The sequence below is a fragment of the Cucurbita maxima genome, unplaced genomic scaffold (genome assembly GCF_002738345.1).
Source record: "Cucurbita maxima cultivar Rimu unplaced genomic scaffold, Cmax_1.0 Cma_Scf00019, whole genome shotgun sequence".
NCBI lineage: Eukaryota > Viridiplantae > Streptophyta > Magnoliopsida > Cucurbitales > Cucurbitaceae > Cucurbita > Cucurbita maxima.
Window position 1 is genome coordinate 2,663,628 of NW_019272035.1, and position 18,675 is coordinate 2,682,302.

General features: G+C 35.0%; 4 protein-coding genes across 5 annotated transcripts; 2 read left to right on the top strand and 2 right to left on the bottom strand.

Moving 5' to 3' along the window:
- Positions 1-6: 6 nt before the first annotated feature.
- LOC111494033 (protein DELETION OF SUV3 SUPPRESSOR 1(I)-like) lies at positions 7-2,428 on the bottom strand. The gene is made up of 3 exons (XM_023144022.1): positions 2,250-2,428; positions 1,479-1,605; positions 7-360 (listed from the first exon to the last, which is right to left on the bottom strand). The coding sequence occupies exons 2-3, from the start codon at positions 1,567-1,569 to the stop codon at positions 233-235; spliced, it is 219 nt and encodes a 72-aa protein (XP_022999790.1). The 5' UTR covers positions 1,570-1,605; positions 2,250-2,428; the 3' UTR covers positions 7-232.
- A 1,396-nt stretch (positions 2,429-3,824) lies between these two features.
- On the top strand, positions 3,825-5,030 carry LOC111494019. The gene is made up of 2 exons (XM_023144001.1): positions 3,825-4,053; positions 4,166-5,030. The coding sequence occupies exons 1-2, from the start codon at positions 3,945-3,947 to the stop codon at positions 4,687-4,689; spliced, it is 633 nt and encodes a 210-aa protein (XP_022999769.1). The 5' UTR covers positions 3,825-3,944; the 3' UTR covers positions 4,690-5,030.
- Positions 5,031-5,721: 691 nt separating this feature from the next.
- LOC111493933 (1,4-alpha-glucan-branching enzyme 1, chloroplastic/amyloplastic-like) lies at positions 5,722-11,115 on the bottom strand. Its single transcript, XM_023143862.1, has 14 exons — positions 10,877-11,115; positions 10,660-10,776; positions 10,090-10,300; positions 9,786-9,855; positions 9,421-9,690; positions 8,387-9,293; positions 8,133-8,249; positions 7,900-7,962; positions 7,250-7,357; positions 6,886-6,987; positions 6,559-6,626; positions 6,379-6,460; positions 6,143-6,259; positions 5,722-6,042 (listed from the first exon to the last, which is right to left on the bottom strand). The coding sequence occupies exons 1-14, from the start codon at positions 10,952-10,954 to the stop codon at positions 5,821-5,823; spliced, it is 2,532 nt and encodes an 843-aa protein (XP_022999630.1). The 5' UTR covers positions 10,955-11,115; the 3' UTR covers positions 5,722-5,820.
- A 2,785-nt stretch (positions 11,116-13,900) lies between these two features.
- LOC111494010 lies at positions 13,901-17,291 on the top strand. 2 transcript variants are annotated; one of them, XM_023143987.1, is made up of 4 exons: positions 13,901-14,000; positions 15,398-16,058; positions 16,147-16,230; positions 16,791-17,291. In XM_023143987.1, the coding sequence occupies exons 2-4, from the start codon at positions 15,446-15,448 to the stop codon at positions 16,841-16,843; spliced, it is 750 nt and encodes a 249-aa protein (XP_022999755.1). In that variant the 5' UTR covers positions 13,901-14,000; positions 15,398-15,445; the 3' UTR covers positions 16,844-17,291. The 2 variants fall into 2 exon arrangements, with proteins under 2 accessions (XP_022999755.1, XP_022999756.1); XM_023143988.1 differs by having other exon boundaries at positions 13,908-14,000; positions 15,429-16,058.
- Positions 17,292-18,675: the final 1,384 nt, after the last annotated feature.

An 18,675-nucleotide genomic window follows, 5' to 3' on the forward strand; every position in this document is an offset into this window, starting at 1 on the left:
AGTGACTTGTAAAGCAAGGACTATCATCAAATTAATTTATCATCTGGGCAAATGGTCATAGGTGCTCAATTTGCAGATCTTAAATGCTTACAATGTTTCCAATTCGGGCTTCCAAGCATATTCATGACACTCATTGCAGAGATAGAAGGCATAATAAAACCATATTGAGGGTCAAATAGCACAAATAAAACATAGATGTTGGCAGATAAAAAAGCAAGTGTCAAGTGTCTCTTCATTTTTTCTCCACATTGCTCTCCAATTCTCTCTTAAGCTGCAACGAGAAGTCATCATTGACATCATCATCATCCCAGTCGTCTTCCCACTGCTGAGTAATTTCTTTACCTTCCTTGACTTCCCATTCTGTAATTGATTTTTGCCCATGAGAACAGAAGGAAAGGTTATAAAAGTATTAGACGGCTTAAAGATGTTACGTCAAGAACAAGAAGCATATTAATAAGTTTTACACCCGAATCTGAAGAAGATGAAGTTGCAAAAGAACTTTGAAATGGAAGAAGAGATCTCTGAATTCTCTGCTAGGTAGCAATATCTTGCTAGGACTAGGACTATGGCATATGTGATATATATTACGAAGTTCCAACTTCTATATGAGCAAACAAGAACCACCATGAATTGCCTTATTAGTACATGTGAAAAAGTAAAAAGACCAAGGTGAATGTGTTCAAAACCTCATGGTCGTTACCTGCTTAGAACAAAATCTCATGAGTTGTTTTGGCAGACACGTCATAACCTTAGAGTCAAGTAGTCGACCTATGAGACTAGTTAAGTGTGAGATCCCACATTACTTATCCATTTAAACTACTGCAAAACATTCTTATCACTCTAACATTTTTCTTTTTAAAGAATATACAAGACTTTAAAGGATATGCATGGCTTTCAAAACATAGTCGCAGTCAACAAAATCGTCAAGAAACCATATGATTTGAATGTTAGACTTAAGATTCTTTATCCTCTTCCTAACAATCAAGTAGTAAGAGTAACCCACTTCTGAAAAATAAAGAAAAGCCTCGCTTTTTTTTATAAGTGATTATATTAACTTAAAACAAACATCTAAATGACTTTAATATCTTAATTCTTAAAGAGAAAAAGTCCCATCCAATATAGTATACTTACGGGGCATCTCTTTTAAGATCCATGCATTATTCCAACTCTTCTTTATCCTAATCAACACTTGTTTTCATTGATTGTTACCATTGCAATTGAGTTTACAAGCATTCTGGCTCATTTTTTTCAAACACTGGATACCAAGAATTTACTAGGAAATAATGAGTGAACAGGACAACAACAATAGGGCATCCAAATGAAGAATGCTAGCAGTAAGGATTGAATCAGTAACAGGCTTATCCAGACCGTTGCATAACATTCACGTTATAATGGCTGAAACAAAGGATAAATTGCACAACAAGCACTGATAAATAAAAAATGACTGCAAATTGAAACCAAAAAATTACAAGTCATACCTTCATTAATCTCAAACTCTTCAAACTCATCATCATCCTCAAAGAGGTCAACTTTCACTTCCTCAGTAGCTGCTTTCATTTCAGTTGCCATCACAAAGCTCACACAGGTCTACAAATCCTTAGTTTTCTGATAGATCAGCAACAAATTTGAAATACATTAACAAGTGAAAAATACACAATTGAAGGCATGATTTTCTGTTGAAGCTTTTTGTAGACGCAAATCACTGCACCCAATTTCTTGGGTTCATTTTTTAACCAACTTGAACTATCAACTAATCCAATCCCAGAAGGATTGAGTTGGATTGATCAGATAACATCATTTTACACTGTTTTTTCAATTTCGCCCTACATATTAGAGATTTTTTAGCACACATAGTCATGAATTCGAACTTCGGATATGAAGCTCACTGAAACTTTAATATAATCTACAGTTATACCAAAAGCCTCTATAATCTGCAGGTATACTCATAAAACCTATGGAATATAAAAATGGAATAACATATTGAGTGCTGATCGCAAATACGAAACTAAAACAGAGAAGAAAGCAAACGCGGGAGAGAGAACTAGAGGCAAAAGGAATGATGAACAAAGACATAAGTTCGTTCTCTTTTGTATTCCCCTAATTTTGCAGAGAAACACAGAAGAAATCATAAAGCAAACCATCAAATACATCGCAATTCACAAAACAAATTGTAAGCCATAGTCGAGATTGAGAAATGTTGCATAAATTGTAGGCAGATCAAATTGGAGAGAGAAAAAGGAGATTAGAACCTTGAGAGAGAGTTGTGAGAAAGATCAGAAGCTTCAAATGGCCGTCGAGCAGGGACGATCGAGGGAGTCTCTTGTTGCTTGATTTCTAGTGTGGAAAAAAAAAAATGAATCGAGATATCTTAAGGGACAAGTCGTCAAGCCTTTGTCCTTTTACTTTAGATATTCAATTTCACTTTGTTCTTTTATCTTTAATATTACCAAAGCCATTTATTTTAATTTTCATCCAACCAAATTTCTTAATTTTTGTGAGCATTGAACCCGAGAAGGAGAGAGTCGTAATGATCTTTGAGAAGATTACCAAGTGCTGATAGGAGTATCAACTCGGACACTAAAATGGAAGCGTGTTGAATCAAGAGTAGATAGTCAGCATCTTTCAGCAGTCTGAGAATAGAACAAGAAAGGCCGAGGTGCTTTCCTGGCAAATCTCTCTCATTTGTTTCGTCTTTCAAGTATAATCAAATTCTCGGGACAAGGAGGGCGGAAAGAAGGGATCGAGGCATTTGATTAGGACATCGCACTATGATCTGAAAACTTTGTCGCATCTCTTTGAATCAACAGGATTGATTGGTTGGCTGGAAGTTAACGGATCTACTCGATGTCACGGTTGTACTTCTTCAACTGTGATCTGTCATGATCTTGACACGCTAACGACCATCCTTGAGGGCTTTGTCACATCTCTTCAGATCATTGGTTGGTTGGCTGGAAGCTAATAGATCCACTCGATGTCACGGTTGTACTTTTTCAATCATGCGGCGCATGACCTTGACATGCTAATGACCAACCTTGAGGGAAACTCAAGCCCATATATATTCGTCCAACTTTGCGACTTCATCGGGCCTTAGGAGAGGTTTGTCTTCGTCAATCCAACATCACTTGTGCAGAATCCAAGCTTGTTCAGCCACACACGCTGCCCTGCGCATGAATGTTCAATTGTTTGCGACACAACTAACTTGCCTTACCCCTATTAGGGGTCAAGGTCTTTCAACGCAACACCACATCTCATCGTTTCATCTTGGTTCTCAATTAACATGGTCTCTATATCTTAATGTCATCCAAGTCACAGAGTGTCTTCGACCATCACAACTCACTTGGTCATGCCATCGTAAACGTGCCCACGCGTCGAGACATCCCAAACATTCATTCATCTGAATTCTATCGAGGCATTGGGCCTCCCGTACTCATGACATGACATGCATGTAGTGATAACTTTATTTTAATTGAAAAAATAGGATCGTCACATCATATCAACTCAATTGTATTTATAAAACCAATATGAAATGCAAAAGTTTGTGGATATCCGAACCAATCAAGCTAAACCGGTACCGATCAAACGTAATTTATAAACATTTTTTAATGTATAATTATTTAATTATTATTTTTATATGAGGCCACATTAAACGTATAATTATCCTTTAATAATTATTTAATTATTAAATTATAATTATACGTTTAATTAGCAAAATAGCTTTTAATTTGCATTCTTATAAAATATAAACGGCAATTTATTGAAAAATAAATAGACACGCGGCTGACAGGTCAGCCTCCCATATAGGGTTCAAAAAATATGACCGTTGAGGACGCTCCCTCTCATTTAAATCTCAATTCGAACCCATCGCCAAGAACCTGCAACAAGACAAAATTCATTCACAGATTTCAACAAGAAAATAGCGTTTCTCCGTCGGTTTCCAACTATCAATGTCTAAGATGAGATCTGATCGCAGGCCGCCGCTCGCCAGATCACCCTTGCGGCTCAGATCTCGTCGGGTTCCTCAATCGAACTCAACCTCGATGCAAACGCCGCCCGGTAAATTGGAAGCAACCGAGTGATATTCCGTTAATTACGATGAAAATCGTTCTTGTTTTTGTTTAATTTTTCGATTCTTGAACTGATCGACTATGTTTTTGTCTGTGTACAGGTTCTTTGACGAAATCGCTGAAAATGATCCGTCCTTCGGATCTGCTGGAAACGGAGCTCCGACCTGAGTATCGGACAATTTCTTGCGAGTTACGAGCTCTGGCAAGCATGGTTAAGATGGAATTAGGATGTGAAGAATCTGAGAAAGGCGGAGTTGGCGATCAATTGAGCGTGAATTCGAGTTCTCTGTTCGAGCGGGGGAGATTTTACGAGGAGTACTCTGCGAGGAGGAACGAGAGGCTCAAGAGAAAGAAAGCCGACTCCGCGTCCGAAATCAAGACTCCATACACTCTCGGCGTGACGGTTGAATCTTCGAAGCGGCACAGTTCGAAGAAGCTTGCAAATAGCTTGAGGAAATCGGTTGGTGCGGCGTTTTCTGTGGAGCAGAGCGCGGCGGCTCCTAGGTATTTGCTGCGAAGCATGACGAAGGAGAACAAGAAGCCTCCATTGCCAGTGAATCTTGAGAAATCCGTGATTGCTGCAGGAGAAAGGAAAATCAGGACTCGAAAAATCCGAAGAATCTGAAGAATTAGGGATCAGATCTTGACGTCAGGTGGAATTCTTGATTTCCGCCTCTCGTTATCTTTGATTTCTATTCTCTACTTTGATTCAGATGGTTAAAGAAACTGGATTAGTTTTTCATAATGTGTTCTGGATTTGGATTTGGATTTGGATTTGGATTTGCATGTAGGATTGTGTAGTGTAGCTAGAATTTTCCAATTCGGAAATATCTGACCAAGCTTCTCTCTTCAGCATACTTGGCTGCTATGGTAGGAAACGAGAGGCATAGAGAGCACATTATAGCTGTTAGGGCTCTTTTATGAGTTTATGCAAATAAAAGTTCTTGTTTATCTCGTCTTTTCTTCTTTCTTCATTTTTTACATGTTAGAGAGCATTACAAAGCAACTATACACGTTAGTAAACTAGGCAGATATTGTTGGCTAATTCCCCATTCTATACACCTTTCTAATCTAAACTAAATCAGGTATGTCTTTTTATCTCGCTTTAGGTTTTCTATTTCCTGCTTCAGCTTTTTATTTCGGGCTTATTTTCATTGAGCTTTCCTGTTTTCTATTTCCCGCTTACCCTATTCTATTTCTATCTCGGGCTTAGCCTCTTTGGGCTTTCTATTTCTATCTCGGTCTTACCCTCTTTGAACTTTTCATTTCTATTTGGGCAAGCTTATCCTCTTTGGGTTTTCTATTTTGAGCTTCAGTTTTCTATTTCGTGCTTACCTTCATTGAGCTTTGTTTACCCCCTTTTTGAAAATACGTAGAGGTTTTGCTAAGTAGAGGGTTTCACACCCCTCGTCATCTTGGCACAGGTACACTGTTCGGTGTCCACTCATTTTGGGGTTCAACATTCTAATACCATTTGTAACAAGCTCATATCTCATATCAATTTAGGATTGATAATCATAATTTATATACAAACATAAAAATAAAAAAACATAGCTCGCTACCACTCTCCAAACTCTCCAAAGGTGTTGGAGTTGAACTCATAAACAAAGTGCAATTGATGTGACCAATGCTTTGGCACATCAAAAGAGAATCGAGCTACAAAATACACTTCAAGAGTGAAATTTTGGACATTATTCAAGTTTTGTTGCATACATTGAGTTTTATATATTTACATTAGAAACTCAATGTATTGTATTCAAACAACTTTTCTACTCATCTGATGTCCTTGCTGCTCTACTTGGTCCTCTCTCACTGGAAAATCTTCTATCTTGCTCGTGTGAACATCATCATCGCCTTTGATCTTTGAAATCTCACCTTCCTTGTCCCGAGCTAAGACGACATCGGTGGCATGTGCCTCGCTCGCACCAACTGAAACACCATTTTCTTTTTCTTTGCTTTCATCAACCCTGTAGTAAACCTTAAGAGGGAAACATGAAAATGTCATTTGAATGCCACTAGGGGAAATGGAAGGATATCATGAAACTAAAAAGCAATTCAAACAGCCATGTTTATCATACCACACAAGTTTGAGCTGGTGAAAGAACTTTGAAGGAATTGGGTCGGTTGTTAAAATTTGTTTCGGGTACCCCGGGGATTCCTTCTGGGGATGTAAAATGGTCGATGTCGTGGCCTACCTGTTACCGATGCATGAAGCTAAAGATCATCAGAGAAGCAACATGTAGTTTTCTTATGCATCCCAAAGAAGGAAATGAATAAAAACTTAAGAAATGATGAACCGCCAAGGATTTCTTACTCTTCCACGTCCGCCAAACTCCGAAGCGTCGCTATCAAGTGCGACTCTGTACTTTCCAGGTATGTCACACCCGACTTTGTATCTGTATGCATTTGAAGGATTATATCATAATTGTAAGGGAATGGATTGGCTATACCATGATTATGAAATCCATGTGCTCTACGTCACAAAACCACATACCCGTCGTAAGTGTTTATGGGATGAAAGTTGAACACGAACACTAGGTCTCCACGTTCAAAGACGATCACCTACATCACGATGGTCAGTTAAACTAGATGGTCTTAAAGTTTGCAAAGCAGTGTTTATGATCAACTCAAGGCTTCATGTCTCAAGATATTAATATCCAAATGGAATCACCAGCTAATATAGCTTTCATTCCTTTCAAATACTAATATCGCATACTATTCATTTTATCATGAATTGAACCCGTCATGGATCCTAACTAGATAATCCAATAATACAAATTACTGTGGAAAAGATCCAGTTCAGGTTTGAGGGAGTAAGCACCTTTTCTTCTTCACTTGTACAGCTCACAATCTGCTTACTTGATGCAAGGAATGAAAACTTATCATCAAGCGAGTTCATTGCTCTGTCAAAAGCATTCAAAAACTGTACCAGGGATATGGGATGGAAATGTTAGAGCTTATCCACCTTAAGTTAACAAAATCAGAAATCATTTACAAAATCGAAAAAATCCATAGTTTGCTACAAAGTCGATGCCCTTGAATTCGAAAAAGAAAAAGCTGCAACTATTTTTCATTGAGATAGGTCTAAAGATCTTGAACGGTCAACTGAAAATGTCGTTGATTGATAAAAAACTTTAACATGAACCTAATAATTAACATAGCAATATACGAATGAAACGTCCGACCTTGTATCTCAGGTGATCTGTGTCAGGAAGATTCCATTGTCGCCTACACTTGTCATAACTCCACCCGTTGCCTTCTCGTGGGAAGTCGATCCACTCGGGATGCCCGAACTATAAGAATCAATAGTAAAAATTCGCATAAAATGATGTCAGTTAAGAATGTGAAATTAAACCATTCGAAACCACAGGGCACATATCCAAAACTAGAATCATAACTAAAAAAACATAAAGGGTAAAATTCCATATCTAGTTTCTAGAATTTAAAAGGTTTCAATTATTTCTTAAACTTTCTATTTAATTCTAAACAATCTGTCATTAACACTATTGGTTCAATACTGATGTGGCACGCTAACATTATGAATTTATGATAATCATGCACAACATGTGCCAAGTTAGCTCCACAAATAGCTCATCCCCTAAACTTGAACCCCTGTTCGTTAAGTTGCCTACCTATATATAATCCACCATGTACACTCTTTGATGATAAACGAATAGAGTTAACAACGATGACCTATTCATACAGGATCCAAATTTAAAAAACGAACTTCCAACAAAAACTAAAATGTAAGCTAATATCAGTTTATTAGAGATAAAACTTCATTTATTAACAACAGGCCAAGAGATTGAGCAGAAGAATTAGAAACTAAACTCACCTCGTTTCCCATGAAATTAAGATAACCTTCCCCTCCTAAAGCCATGGTTATAAAATGTATCATCTGCCACACAAAAAATGGCAGCTTGGTGTCAGAATAGGATGACCGATATGCTAATAATCATTGATGGGAAAATAACAAGGTCGAAGAAGGTAGGAAATCATGGATTATGCTCGAACATAGACACTAAAGCCGCCTAGTAGATGAATCTATGAACTAGGAAGAAACTAAACCTTGTGCAGCGCAATCCCTCTTTCAACAACAGGAGATGCCTCTGTCAAACAAGACATGCCAGAATACATTTCTTTATCCATTAGCAGAAATGCAATGGTCTTGTCTCCAACAATCGACTGTCCAGTATATGCAAAGAAAAATTTGCCACAACTATATTAGTTTTGACAAAAATCACGAGAAATAACAGCACAAACATTAATTCTGTAATTACTCTTGCTGTTATCAAACTATAGAAATAGAATAAGAATCTCACCTGATCATGACTCTCAGCGTAAGATATGCACTTCTCTGAATATCTTCTATTTGTCAAGTTCCAACTTATCTCGCCCATGGACCATTCCTCATCATTTTTGTTCTTCACGTAATCAATCCATTTGTCAGGAATTGCCATTTGAAGACGGTAGTCAAAACCAATACCCCCTTCAGAAACAGGTATTCCAAGACCAGGCATGCCCGAAACATCTTCAGCAATTACAGTGGCATTTGGCAAAATGCTATGAATCAGATTATTTGCTAGCATCAAATACACAACAGCATCAACATCTGTTGCTTCACTAAAATACTCGTTATAATTTCCAGTGAAAGCGGTGTTGATTCCATGGTGATGATACAGCATCGAAGTTACTCCATCAAATCGAAAGCCATCAAATTGGTACTCCTCCAACCACCATCTTATGTTTGATAAAAGGAAACGCAGAACTTCCCAATTGGCATAATTGAAGAGTCTACTATCCCACAGCTTATGATAACCACGATCTCCAGTGTGGAAATAAGAATCTTGGGTACTTTGACCAACATCAAAGCCATTAAGGCCATCAGTGACATTGTTACTTGCATGGCTATGAACAATATCCATCAACACCCGTAAACCCAATCCATGAGCCTTGTCAATAAGGTATTTTAGATCCTCTGGAGTTCCAGATCTACTGCTCATAGCAAAAAAGTTCGTAACGTGATACCCAAATGATGCATAATATGAATGTTCCATAATAGCCATCAACTGGACGGTATTGTAGTTATTTTCTTTAATACGAGGTAAAACAAAATCCGCAAATTCTCTGTATGAATTAACTCGTGGTTCTGAGCTACTCATTCCAACATGAGCTTCATATATACGTGGGGCCTTGGGCTTTGCTGGACGTGGATGCTTAAATTCATATCTGCATTAAGGTCAGAACAGTGACACATTAACTTACCAATTATCCTTGCATTCAAAGACTAAAAGATAGTATTCGGAATCTCATATAGGATGGTGGACCTCAGTAAGAAACATTGGACGGCCAATACCTTTCTAAAGGAGGGGGTTCCCAATACACGCCATCGTATGGTGCCCCGAATCTTGTAGGATCCACAGTGGCATATTTAATCCAAGCAGGTATGCGATCAATCCAAGCTCCATTCCCATGCTTAAAACGGAACTTAACTCTTGAATTGTGAGCAATGGCAGGTTTGCCATCAATATCAGGAATATTTATACTCCAAATGCCAAATTCGTTCTTTTCCATTCGGTGGTTGGAACCATCCCATCCGTTAAAGTCCCCGATAATTTGTGCTTCCCTGAAAATAATAGAACATGGCATTTCCATTTGGAACAACAAAAGTAAAGACATTTGTATGATCAGAGAAATAAAATAATAAGAACAAAATCTTACTGAGCAACTGGAGCCCATTCACGATACACAATGCCATCTCCTTCTCTATTAAAGCCAAATTTTAGGTATCCTAAAGCATAATGGAAGAAGTAAGCTAATTGAAGAAAAACATGAGTAAATTATAATTCATTCAAGTCAAGAGAATGATTGACACTAAGACTGATGCCTCCTGAATGAACACAAGCATGTTCTACAGAAAAATATGGATTATAACACAAAAGACTTGCAAAGGAAGTAGTTTCCATGATAATCAATCAATGACTTAAAAGCAGCAAGCAATCTTCAATGTGATTTAAGAAAGCACCTCGTGCAAATTCATCAAGGCCTCCTTCATGCTTATCAAAAAGGTTTAGAACATCCGAATATCTCCCTATTCTGTATTTGAAATGATCTTTGAAGGGTTCCAAGCTTGGATCATGGCGCAAGATGCCAATATCCTTCATGTTCTCGTCAGCAGATGACGCTGTTGATGTATCATCTGTCATGACAGAAGAGATAATAGCAGGCCTGTAAACCTAACAAAGGAAAGCCGCCACTGTCATAACATATTACCAAAATAAGCTTTAATTGTGCCTCATAATGCTTTCCATATATTCAGAATCAACAAAAAAAATCAAAACCTAAACACAAATCCATCCAAATAATGTCTCCAAATCAGATCATAGCAGATACCAAGAAAATTTCTTGGACAAACATAGCCACAAAGGTTAGAAACCTCATACATGGATTGGAAATCTTTGCATTCAGTTAAACAAACGAAAAGTAAATGCATTAATTGCCTTTTGGATTCGAAATTCGAACAAAAGAGAATGTCCTTCCCTTGTATGCACTGCAAGTAACACTAATCACCATATAATGATAGTAGAGAAATTACCCTTTTGTAAGTCGAGAATGGATCCATAAATGGGTGCATCTGCCGGTGATGCGACATTCTAGACCCAAAATTCAGCACAATTTGTTGTCTCAATGAAGAACATTGATTCCTCGAGTCCTGTCAATACCAAGAGAAAACTCCTCAAACAAGTAGAAAAACAGGGCACAACAAAGAGGGGAAAAGGATTCTCGGAAACCTATAAAGCAATGAGAAGTACCGAAGTGAAATTCTTCTTTGCCGAAAGTGACAAAGAAGCAAGAACAGTCGAAGGAAGAACACAAGGAGAAGCCAGCATGTTCTGCAACTTAGAATCGCTTCAACATTCCGATTCTGAGAAATCTTCGATACTCTGTATTTATTTCACTTCAATTGAAATGTCTCACTCGATCAAAACGTTCTCCATCGTTAATTCCTTACGCTGATACAACTGTCTTCTTCGATCGTCACTTATTGTTTCCATTTGAGTGATTTGTCCGAAAAAGATGATGAACAAAACATCATCTTCCACGTGACAACGTAACAAACCGTGAAATTTTGATAAATCTGGTAGCGAATCGATAGCTCACAGTGATATAATTCTCGATCACGAACAGGAAATTGTTGGACGGTGGAGAAGGGATCTCGCAAGTTTATCATTTGTTTTTATATAATACCTTACACCTTCGAAAAAAATTTACAAAATTAAAAATATATTCTTTATATAGAAATTAAAAATATATTCAACTTTCAACTATTTAAAATATACCTTTTTTTTTAAAACAAATTAAAAGATATTCCTTAAACTTTTAAAATATTATTTCTTTTTAATTAAAAAAAATTCAAAAATACATATGTCATCACGAACCAAACCGTTACTACCATATTTAAAAAATACTCATATATTTTCAAAAGTACCATTAATATTTTTAATTTATTTTTTAAAAAAATCACATTTAATATTCGAACAAAAATTGTTTATGTACACCAATAGATCGTCTTTAAAGGTCTATGGTATTAATGCTATTTTTAAAAGTTCAAATATATTTTTGAAATGTGGTACTAACCGGTTCTGTCGTTAAATGTATTTTTTTTTAAGAATATTAATGAATTTTTTAAACTTTTAAAAAATAGTTTAATATTTTTAACATTTTTGGTAAATATTTAAAGTTGGGGAGTATTTTTTAAATAAATTATATTAATTTAGCGTTAATTTTACCTTTAAACTTTAAACTCGTTTATTAAAATGAAACAACAGTAAATTAGTTCATGTTCGAGTAATACAATATGACAGAGTAGTAGGTTAAACAAAATGTCGGAAAGATACTCATAAACTTTTTAAAGTTTTAATAATATTCTTGAACTTTTAAAAAGTCTAAAAATTATTCTTAAAGTAAAAAAAAATTCAAAAATATCTTTATAGATAAAAAAAAAATATTCTTTTAATTTTCAAAAGTGTTAAAAAAATAATATTAATGTCCAAAGTTTCATAAATACTCTTAAAACATTTTTAAAAAATAAAAATAAAAAATACTGTTAGCACCAAGTTTCAAAAATACCTATGAACTTTTTTTTCAGTTTTTCGATGGATTTTCTTCGACGCTCTCATACATTTTGGCCTTGTTCGAGACGGAGTCGTAGCAAAGAAAATCTCGAGAAATGTGAAAACATCTTGTAGCTTGGCCTTGTTCACGTCATCGCAAGGAAGATCATTAAGAATTTAGAAGAACTTCTACATTTTCGGAATACATCAAATAGGTTTATAAGCTGCGGTTTATATAAAGGTAGAGTTATTACTCTCATATGAATGCTTCTTTTAATTCTTAATAAAATAAAATCGATTTTCAATGCTTTCCCTCTAAGAATGAAGAGTTCACTCTCTCAAAATTACACCTTTATATTGTTTAATCAACTTTAGAGTATATGACAATTATACCCTTATTATCATTTCAACCGTTTTCACGTTTGATTTTCGAACTTTAGAGTACGTGACAATTATATCTTTATTATCTCGGTATGATAAAATTTTACCCTTATTATCATCATTTCAACCATTTTAAATTTTAACCTTTGAATGTTAGGGTATTTGACAATTATACCCTTGTTATCGTTTCAACCATTTTAATCTTTACCCTTTGAGCCTTAAGGTATTTAACAATCATACCCTTGTTATCCTTTCAACCATTGAATCTTAAGGTATGGTTTAGGCCATTTTAACCTTTAACCTTTGAACCTTAAGATATTGACAATTATACCCTTATTATCGTTTTAACCATTTTAGCCTTTAACCTTTGAACCTTGAGATATTTGACAATTATACCCTTATTATCGTTTCAATCATTTTAACCTTTAAATGTTAAGGTATTTGACAATTATACCTTTATTATCGTTCCAACCATTTTAACCTTTGAACCTTAAGGTATTTGACAATTATACCCTTGTTACTGTTTCAACCATTTTAACCTTTGAACCTTAAGGTATTTGACAATTATACCCTTTATTGTTTCAACCATTTTAACCTTTAACCTTTGAAATTTAGGGTACGAGAAAATTATATTCTTATTATCATTTCAACTATTTCAACCTTAACCTTTGAACTTTAAGGTACGTGACAATTTACCCATACTATCGTTTTAATCATTTTAACCTCTAAACTTTAAGATTTGAGATGATTTACTCTTATTATAATCGTTTTAACCATTTTAACCTTTAAACTTTAGGACATTTGATAATTTACCTTTATTATAATCATTTCAACCACTTTAGAATATGTGACAATTATACCCTTGTTATAATTTCAACAATTTTAACATTTAACCTTTGAACTTTACGGCCTAAAATAATTATATCATTACTATCGTTTCAACCATTTTAACCTTTAAATTTCGAACTTTAAAGCATGTGGCAATTATGTCCCTATTATCGTTTCAACCATTTTAACCTAGAACCTTTGAACTTTAGAGCATTTGACAATTATACCCTTACATCCTTTCAACCACAACATAACTTTAGAATATTTGACAATTATACCCTTACATCCTTTCAACACACCACATGGAGGTTTAGGACAGTTTTAAAGTGAACTCAAAAAAGTAAAAATAATTTCAATTTCAATTTCAATTTCTGAAAAACCCGTCGATACGACGTCGTGTCGAAGAATCATGAGCCACTTTCTAGTCTTTCCTCGTTCTAGGGTGGGCCCACGACCGCTACTTTTAAATTAATTTTCAAAAAAAAAAAAAAAAAAAAATTGAAAATAGAAAACCCATCTTCTTTCGAGCCAAAGTTTTCCCTTTTGAACTCGCCTCTCCCTCTCCCTTTCCCTCTCTCGTCGGTTGCAGAAGCCGAACAAGCTTCCTTCTCAGGTACCATTTCTTTACTCGATTCCTTCTTTCTTTCCTTACAACGCATAATCTTCGATCCTTTGATGCTCCGACCTACCCCCTCCTCCGTTGCGTAGCAGAAGCTTTGCCGACTGATTTTCATTTCTGCTTGTAGATGCGTCCATGTAACTAGAATGAGTGTAGGATTCACTATTATAATCTTTGTAACTTTTTGGCTGTGGATGTGGATGATTTTGATTTCGTTTGATGTTGCTGCGCAATATTGTTTGGGATTGATTGACCTGTTGCATTTCTCTTGACTCATTTGGACCTGAACTGTTAATTTTCTTTATTATGTCCTACGTGTTACAGAAATGGTTCTGCCTAAGATCTGAGTTCTTACATTTTCTTTGGTGTTCTGTCTGTAAGACATGGTCAATTTAGCCAGATGAAACGTTTGTGGTTTAAATCCTATTTTCGACCGTAATCTTTCATGCTTATTTAGTTTTGGCACCTAATTTTTCAGACGTTCTCTCTTAGTTTGTCAGTGTTCAATTGTTCTTAAATTTTGCATCGAAAATTGTTTTTGTCCTTTATCATTTAACAAAGTTCTGGATCCGTTTTGAAATCTGGTGCTTGACCTACTATGTGGTGCAACCAATTTTTTATGTAGGCATTTACTAATGAAGTTAATGATCAAATGTTTATTTCTTTTTGTCTAGTTTTTATATTAAATATTTTATTGAAAGAAATTAGTAGCAAGCACCAGTAAGATTTTTTGTACAAGGCTGTAGAACTAAAGTAAAATGTTTGAATGTTTAAGAATCAAAATGGAATAAGCATGAAAATCTAAAGAAACAAAATTTAAACCAACATTCTTTTGTTTCATAATGTGCCATCGTGCAAGTTTGATATAAGTGTTATGCTAATATAGGTAAATGGATACTTGATGAACATTGTGTTGCATATTATTATGGTGTTAAACTTTGTGATTTAGCGAAATAGAGAGTTTGGTATTTTAAGGTAGTTGAAACTTGGAAGTAAGAGCTTGGAAAGGGGTTGTAAACATCATGGAAAATATATTATTCAGAAATTTGATGTATACAATTTCATCAATTTATTGTTTTGCTGTTTAAGATAGTTTTAACTTCAAGTTAGTATTTATCTGAAAAATAATTCTGTACCTCGATACCAGCTTAAGGAAATTGCTGATTGTCATGGAAAATATATAAACGCACTTCACTTATCGACTTCTTGATTTATGTACTTTGATTGTCTTGCGGTATCTGTGGTCTGATTTTCAAGCTTTGCAGTATAAGCCAGCTAGCATTCAACTTTAATGTGTGATTATCCTTTTACTTGATTGCTGGTGTGGTTGTGTGAAATAACGATATGGCTCTCTTGGGTGGAGATTTTGATTTGCTCTCTTGGCTTTCTAGGAGATAATTTGAAATCGTTATTTGGTTGAAGCTCTTCAAGTGTCCTAAATGATTGATAGCAAGTTGAACAACGGTGGGATGGGTAGCTGCGAAACTCATTTGTCTATGTATAAGAGCAAGCAGTCTCCAATTGCCATGAAAAAGGTTGCTTTAAGAGATGTGCAGAATGATAATAGGAGTGTCGTGTATAACTATCCTGAAACTTCCTGTTCTTTGGGCGGCAAACTTGTGAATGGGAGTAAGGTTTCAGGAAGTAAGAGATCCAACCCGACATGCTCACCGAACTCTGCAATCCATCAATCCTTCAAGGGGATTGGGGTAAATGAGCATATCATTTATGCCAACGGAGAAGTTGATGTGAAGCCTGGCAAAAAAAGAGCATTGGGAGGTAGCACATCTTGTGCACCCACATTTTCTTCTCTTGCAGCCTCTCCGGTGGCGTTTTCACCTGTTAGGTCTTCACTTCCCATTTTCACAGAAAAGCCTGGTAATTTTCTAGCAGTTACTGGATCCAATCTTCTGGGAATCCCTCCTGGTTTGGAGATTCTTCACTCTGTTGATTCAAATGGGATTACTGATGAGCAGAGAACAGAGCGTTTATTCAATCTTCAGAATCTCCTAAAACATTGTGACGAGTCGGATCAAAAAGGCTTTATTGAGTGTAAGTTGTGTTGAATAATCACTGTAGCTCATTTTCAGTATTTAAGTTTGACACTGCTAAGAATGCTCTTCTTTGTCTCGCTTTATAGTGCTCCATGGTTTACCTCCCTCTGAGCTCAGCAGACTTGCCATTAATCTGGAAAAGAAATCCATGCATCTGTCTGTGGAAGAAGGTAAAATTGCTTCAAACTTATTTCAAATATCATGCTATGATGATGTATTAGAATAAAGAACATTCTTATATCACCCCAACATTCCATCAAATCTATATTTTATTCCTTTAACGTCACTTTTAATCTTCCAAAACCCAAGAGACCGGATTATTATGTTTGGTTTTCTTCTTAGAATGTCTCTTAGAATTATTGGAATATATTTTATATAGCCGTAATAAGCAAGTTGGGTGTTATTGACTACACTCTCCAACTTGAGGTGAAGTAATAGAATATATTTTATATAGCTGTAATCAGTTAGGATTTTTATTGTTGAGAGGAAAAATATTGATGATTTGTGGTGAATCAGGGACAATCGTCTTTTGTTCTAATCTCTGTCACTTTTGATCCCACTTCTGTTTCTTGGACTTTTATTCCTTGTTATGTTTCTCATTCTTAACATGCTATTAGAGTTTTTCATTCTTAACAAGAATAACGTTCGATTGTTCTCGCTTGTGCTTGCAACATGCAACCAATGTTGTGACTTGGATTGAACAGGTAGCTAACAGGTTTATGTTCTACAGGGAAAGAGATCCAGCGGATGAAGGCTTTGAATATTCTGGGCAACCTTCAGTGACATCCGAAAGAAGTTTTGTTAGAACTAAATGAGAGGGCCATTTTCCATTCCTGCCACGATTGCACGACAGGACAAACTTGTTGATTGCTTGGTACAACAGCCGGCTGTAACTTTGAGCAAACCAGCATTCCTTGAGAGCTGGCAGAGTATTATTTCCATAGAGCTCTCTGTTCTGGAGTTTGATTTGGGCAACAAAGTGTTGCTACTGCCAACAACATGAAACTCCTCCTGCAGGTTAGTTTGGATAAGAAGCAAAAACAATAAATTACGTGAGAATCCATTGTACTCTTTAAGTTTGAACTATTTGGAAAGGCTTTTGGAAGATTTCTTTTCATGTAAGAAAATGTTTTAGTGAGAGAAGTATGTGCTGAGTTTATTACACCTTGTAATCCAACATCCTAATCAGTCCAATTACCATAAAATTGTTGTCTTGGTCATTACTTTTCTATTGGAAGTTCTTATTTGACGTTAGCTTTATGAACCCAGCTTATCTACTTATATATATAGATAATTTGACTCTTGTGAGATCTTTTTGGTTTCCATATGTGGGGTGAGGTTCAAATTTTTCTCTTTGGTTGAGGTTGAGATGTCCGTGCATGCCTTAATCAAATCATGACTCAGTCCGTGCATGCCTTAATCAAATCATGACTCAGTCCGTGCATGCCTTAACCAAATCATGCTCGAGTCATGTTGGTCTGTAGAGGATTTAGAATGAGTAGGAGTGTTCATAGGTTGAGACATTAATCTCACTTAACCAAGCTATACTTGAGTCAAGTTGGTTTATATGGTTTATAGGAGCATGAGAGTGAGTAAGAGTATTCGTATGTGAGACATTAATCTCGAACTTTATTCAAGTACAAGAATTTTAATATGAAGATTCATGGCCTTTTTGGTAATCACTATAAGTCAATTGGGATGTTATTGCTCTTACAGGAAAAAAATTGAGCATTATAAATAAAAATGATTTGAAAAAGGTTGAAAATAAATTTTAATGAATAATTTTCATTTTTCAATATAATTTTTATTAAAAATGTAAAACCTAATATTCTAAAAATTCAAATTACAATATTACAAGTCTTTCATACTTCAAATTGCTAAATAATTGGTACGTATAAAATATAAATATAATAAGTTATTTTGGGTCTTAGTTTTAACCTACATAGAGATATATTTATATTTAATTATGGGAAAAATTTCTTGTTAATGTCCCCTCCATTGAGAGTGAGTAATTAAATGGATATCTTTACACCTTGTCGTAAAAACTTTACCTCTGTAGAAACCCTCCTTTAAAATTTCTCCATTTCACAATATATTATTTGTTATGACTCAAACAAAAGGACAAAGCTTCCGAACTCTCTTGAAAGAAAATTCAAAAGGTGGGAGCTTCTTGAAAGAAAAATCTCGAAAATATTGAAGAATGAGAGTTTCAAAAAAATTCTTCAAATGAGAGATTACTCATCCCGATAATCTTGTACTCACTTTTGGAGAATCTTTACCAAATAATATATTTAAATATCTAATATATTATTCGAAACATATTTAAATGTTATAAAATATCTTAATATATAATATACATTAATTATTTCAATATTAATATATCAAATACAATAAATATATTTTTCTCTTTTTAACCTATCTAATATATTAAATATTAATTTAAAATTTTTAAATTTAATATATTTAATATATCTAAATACATAGTTTAAAATTTAAAATTTAATCTATTTTATTTCTTAACTTTAATATATTAAATATTAATTTAGCATTTTAATTTTTTCTTTCAATTAAGAAAACTATTAATATTATTACGAGCTAGCAAGAAAATCTTATAA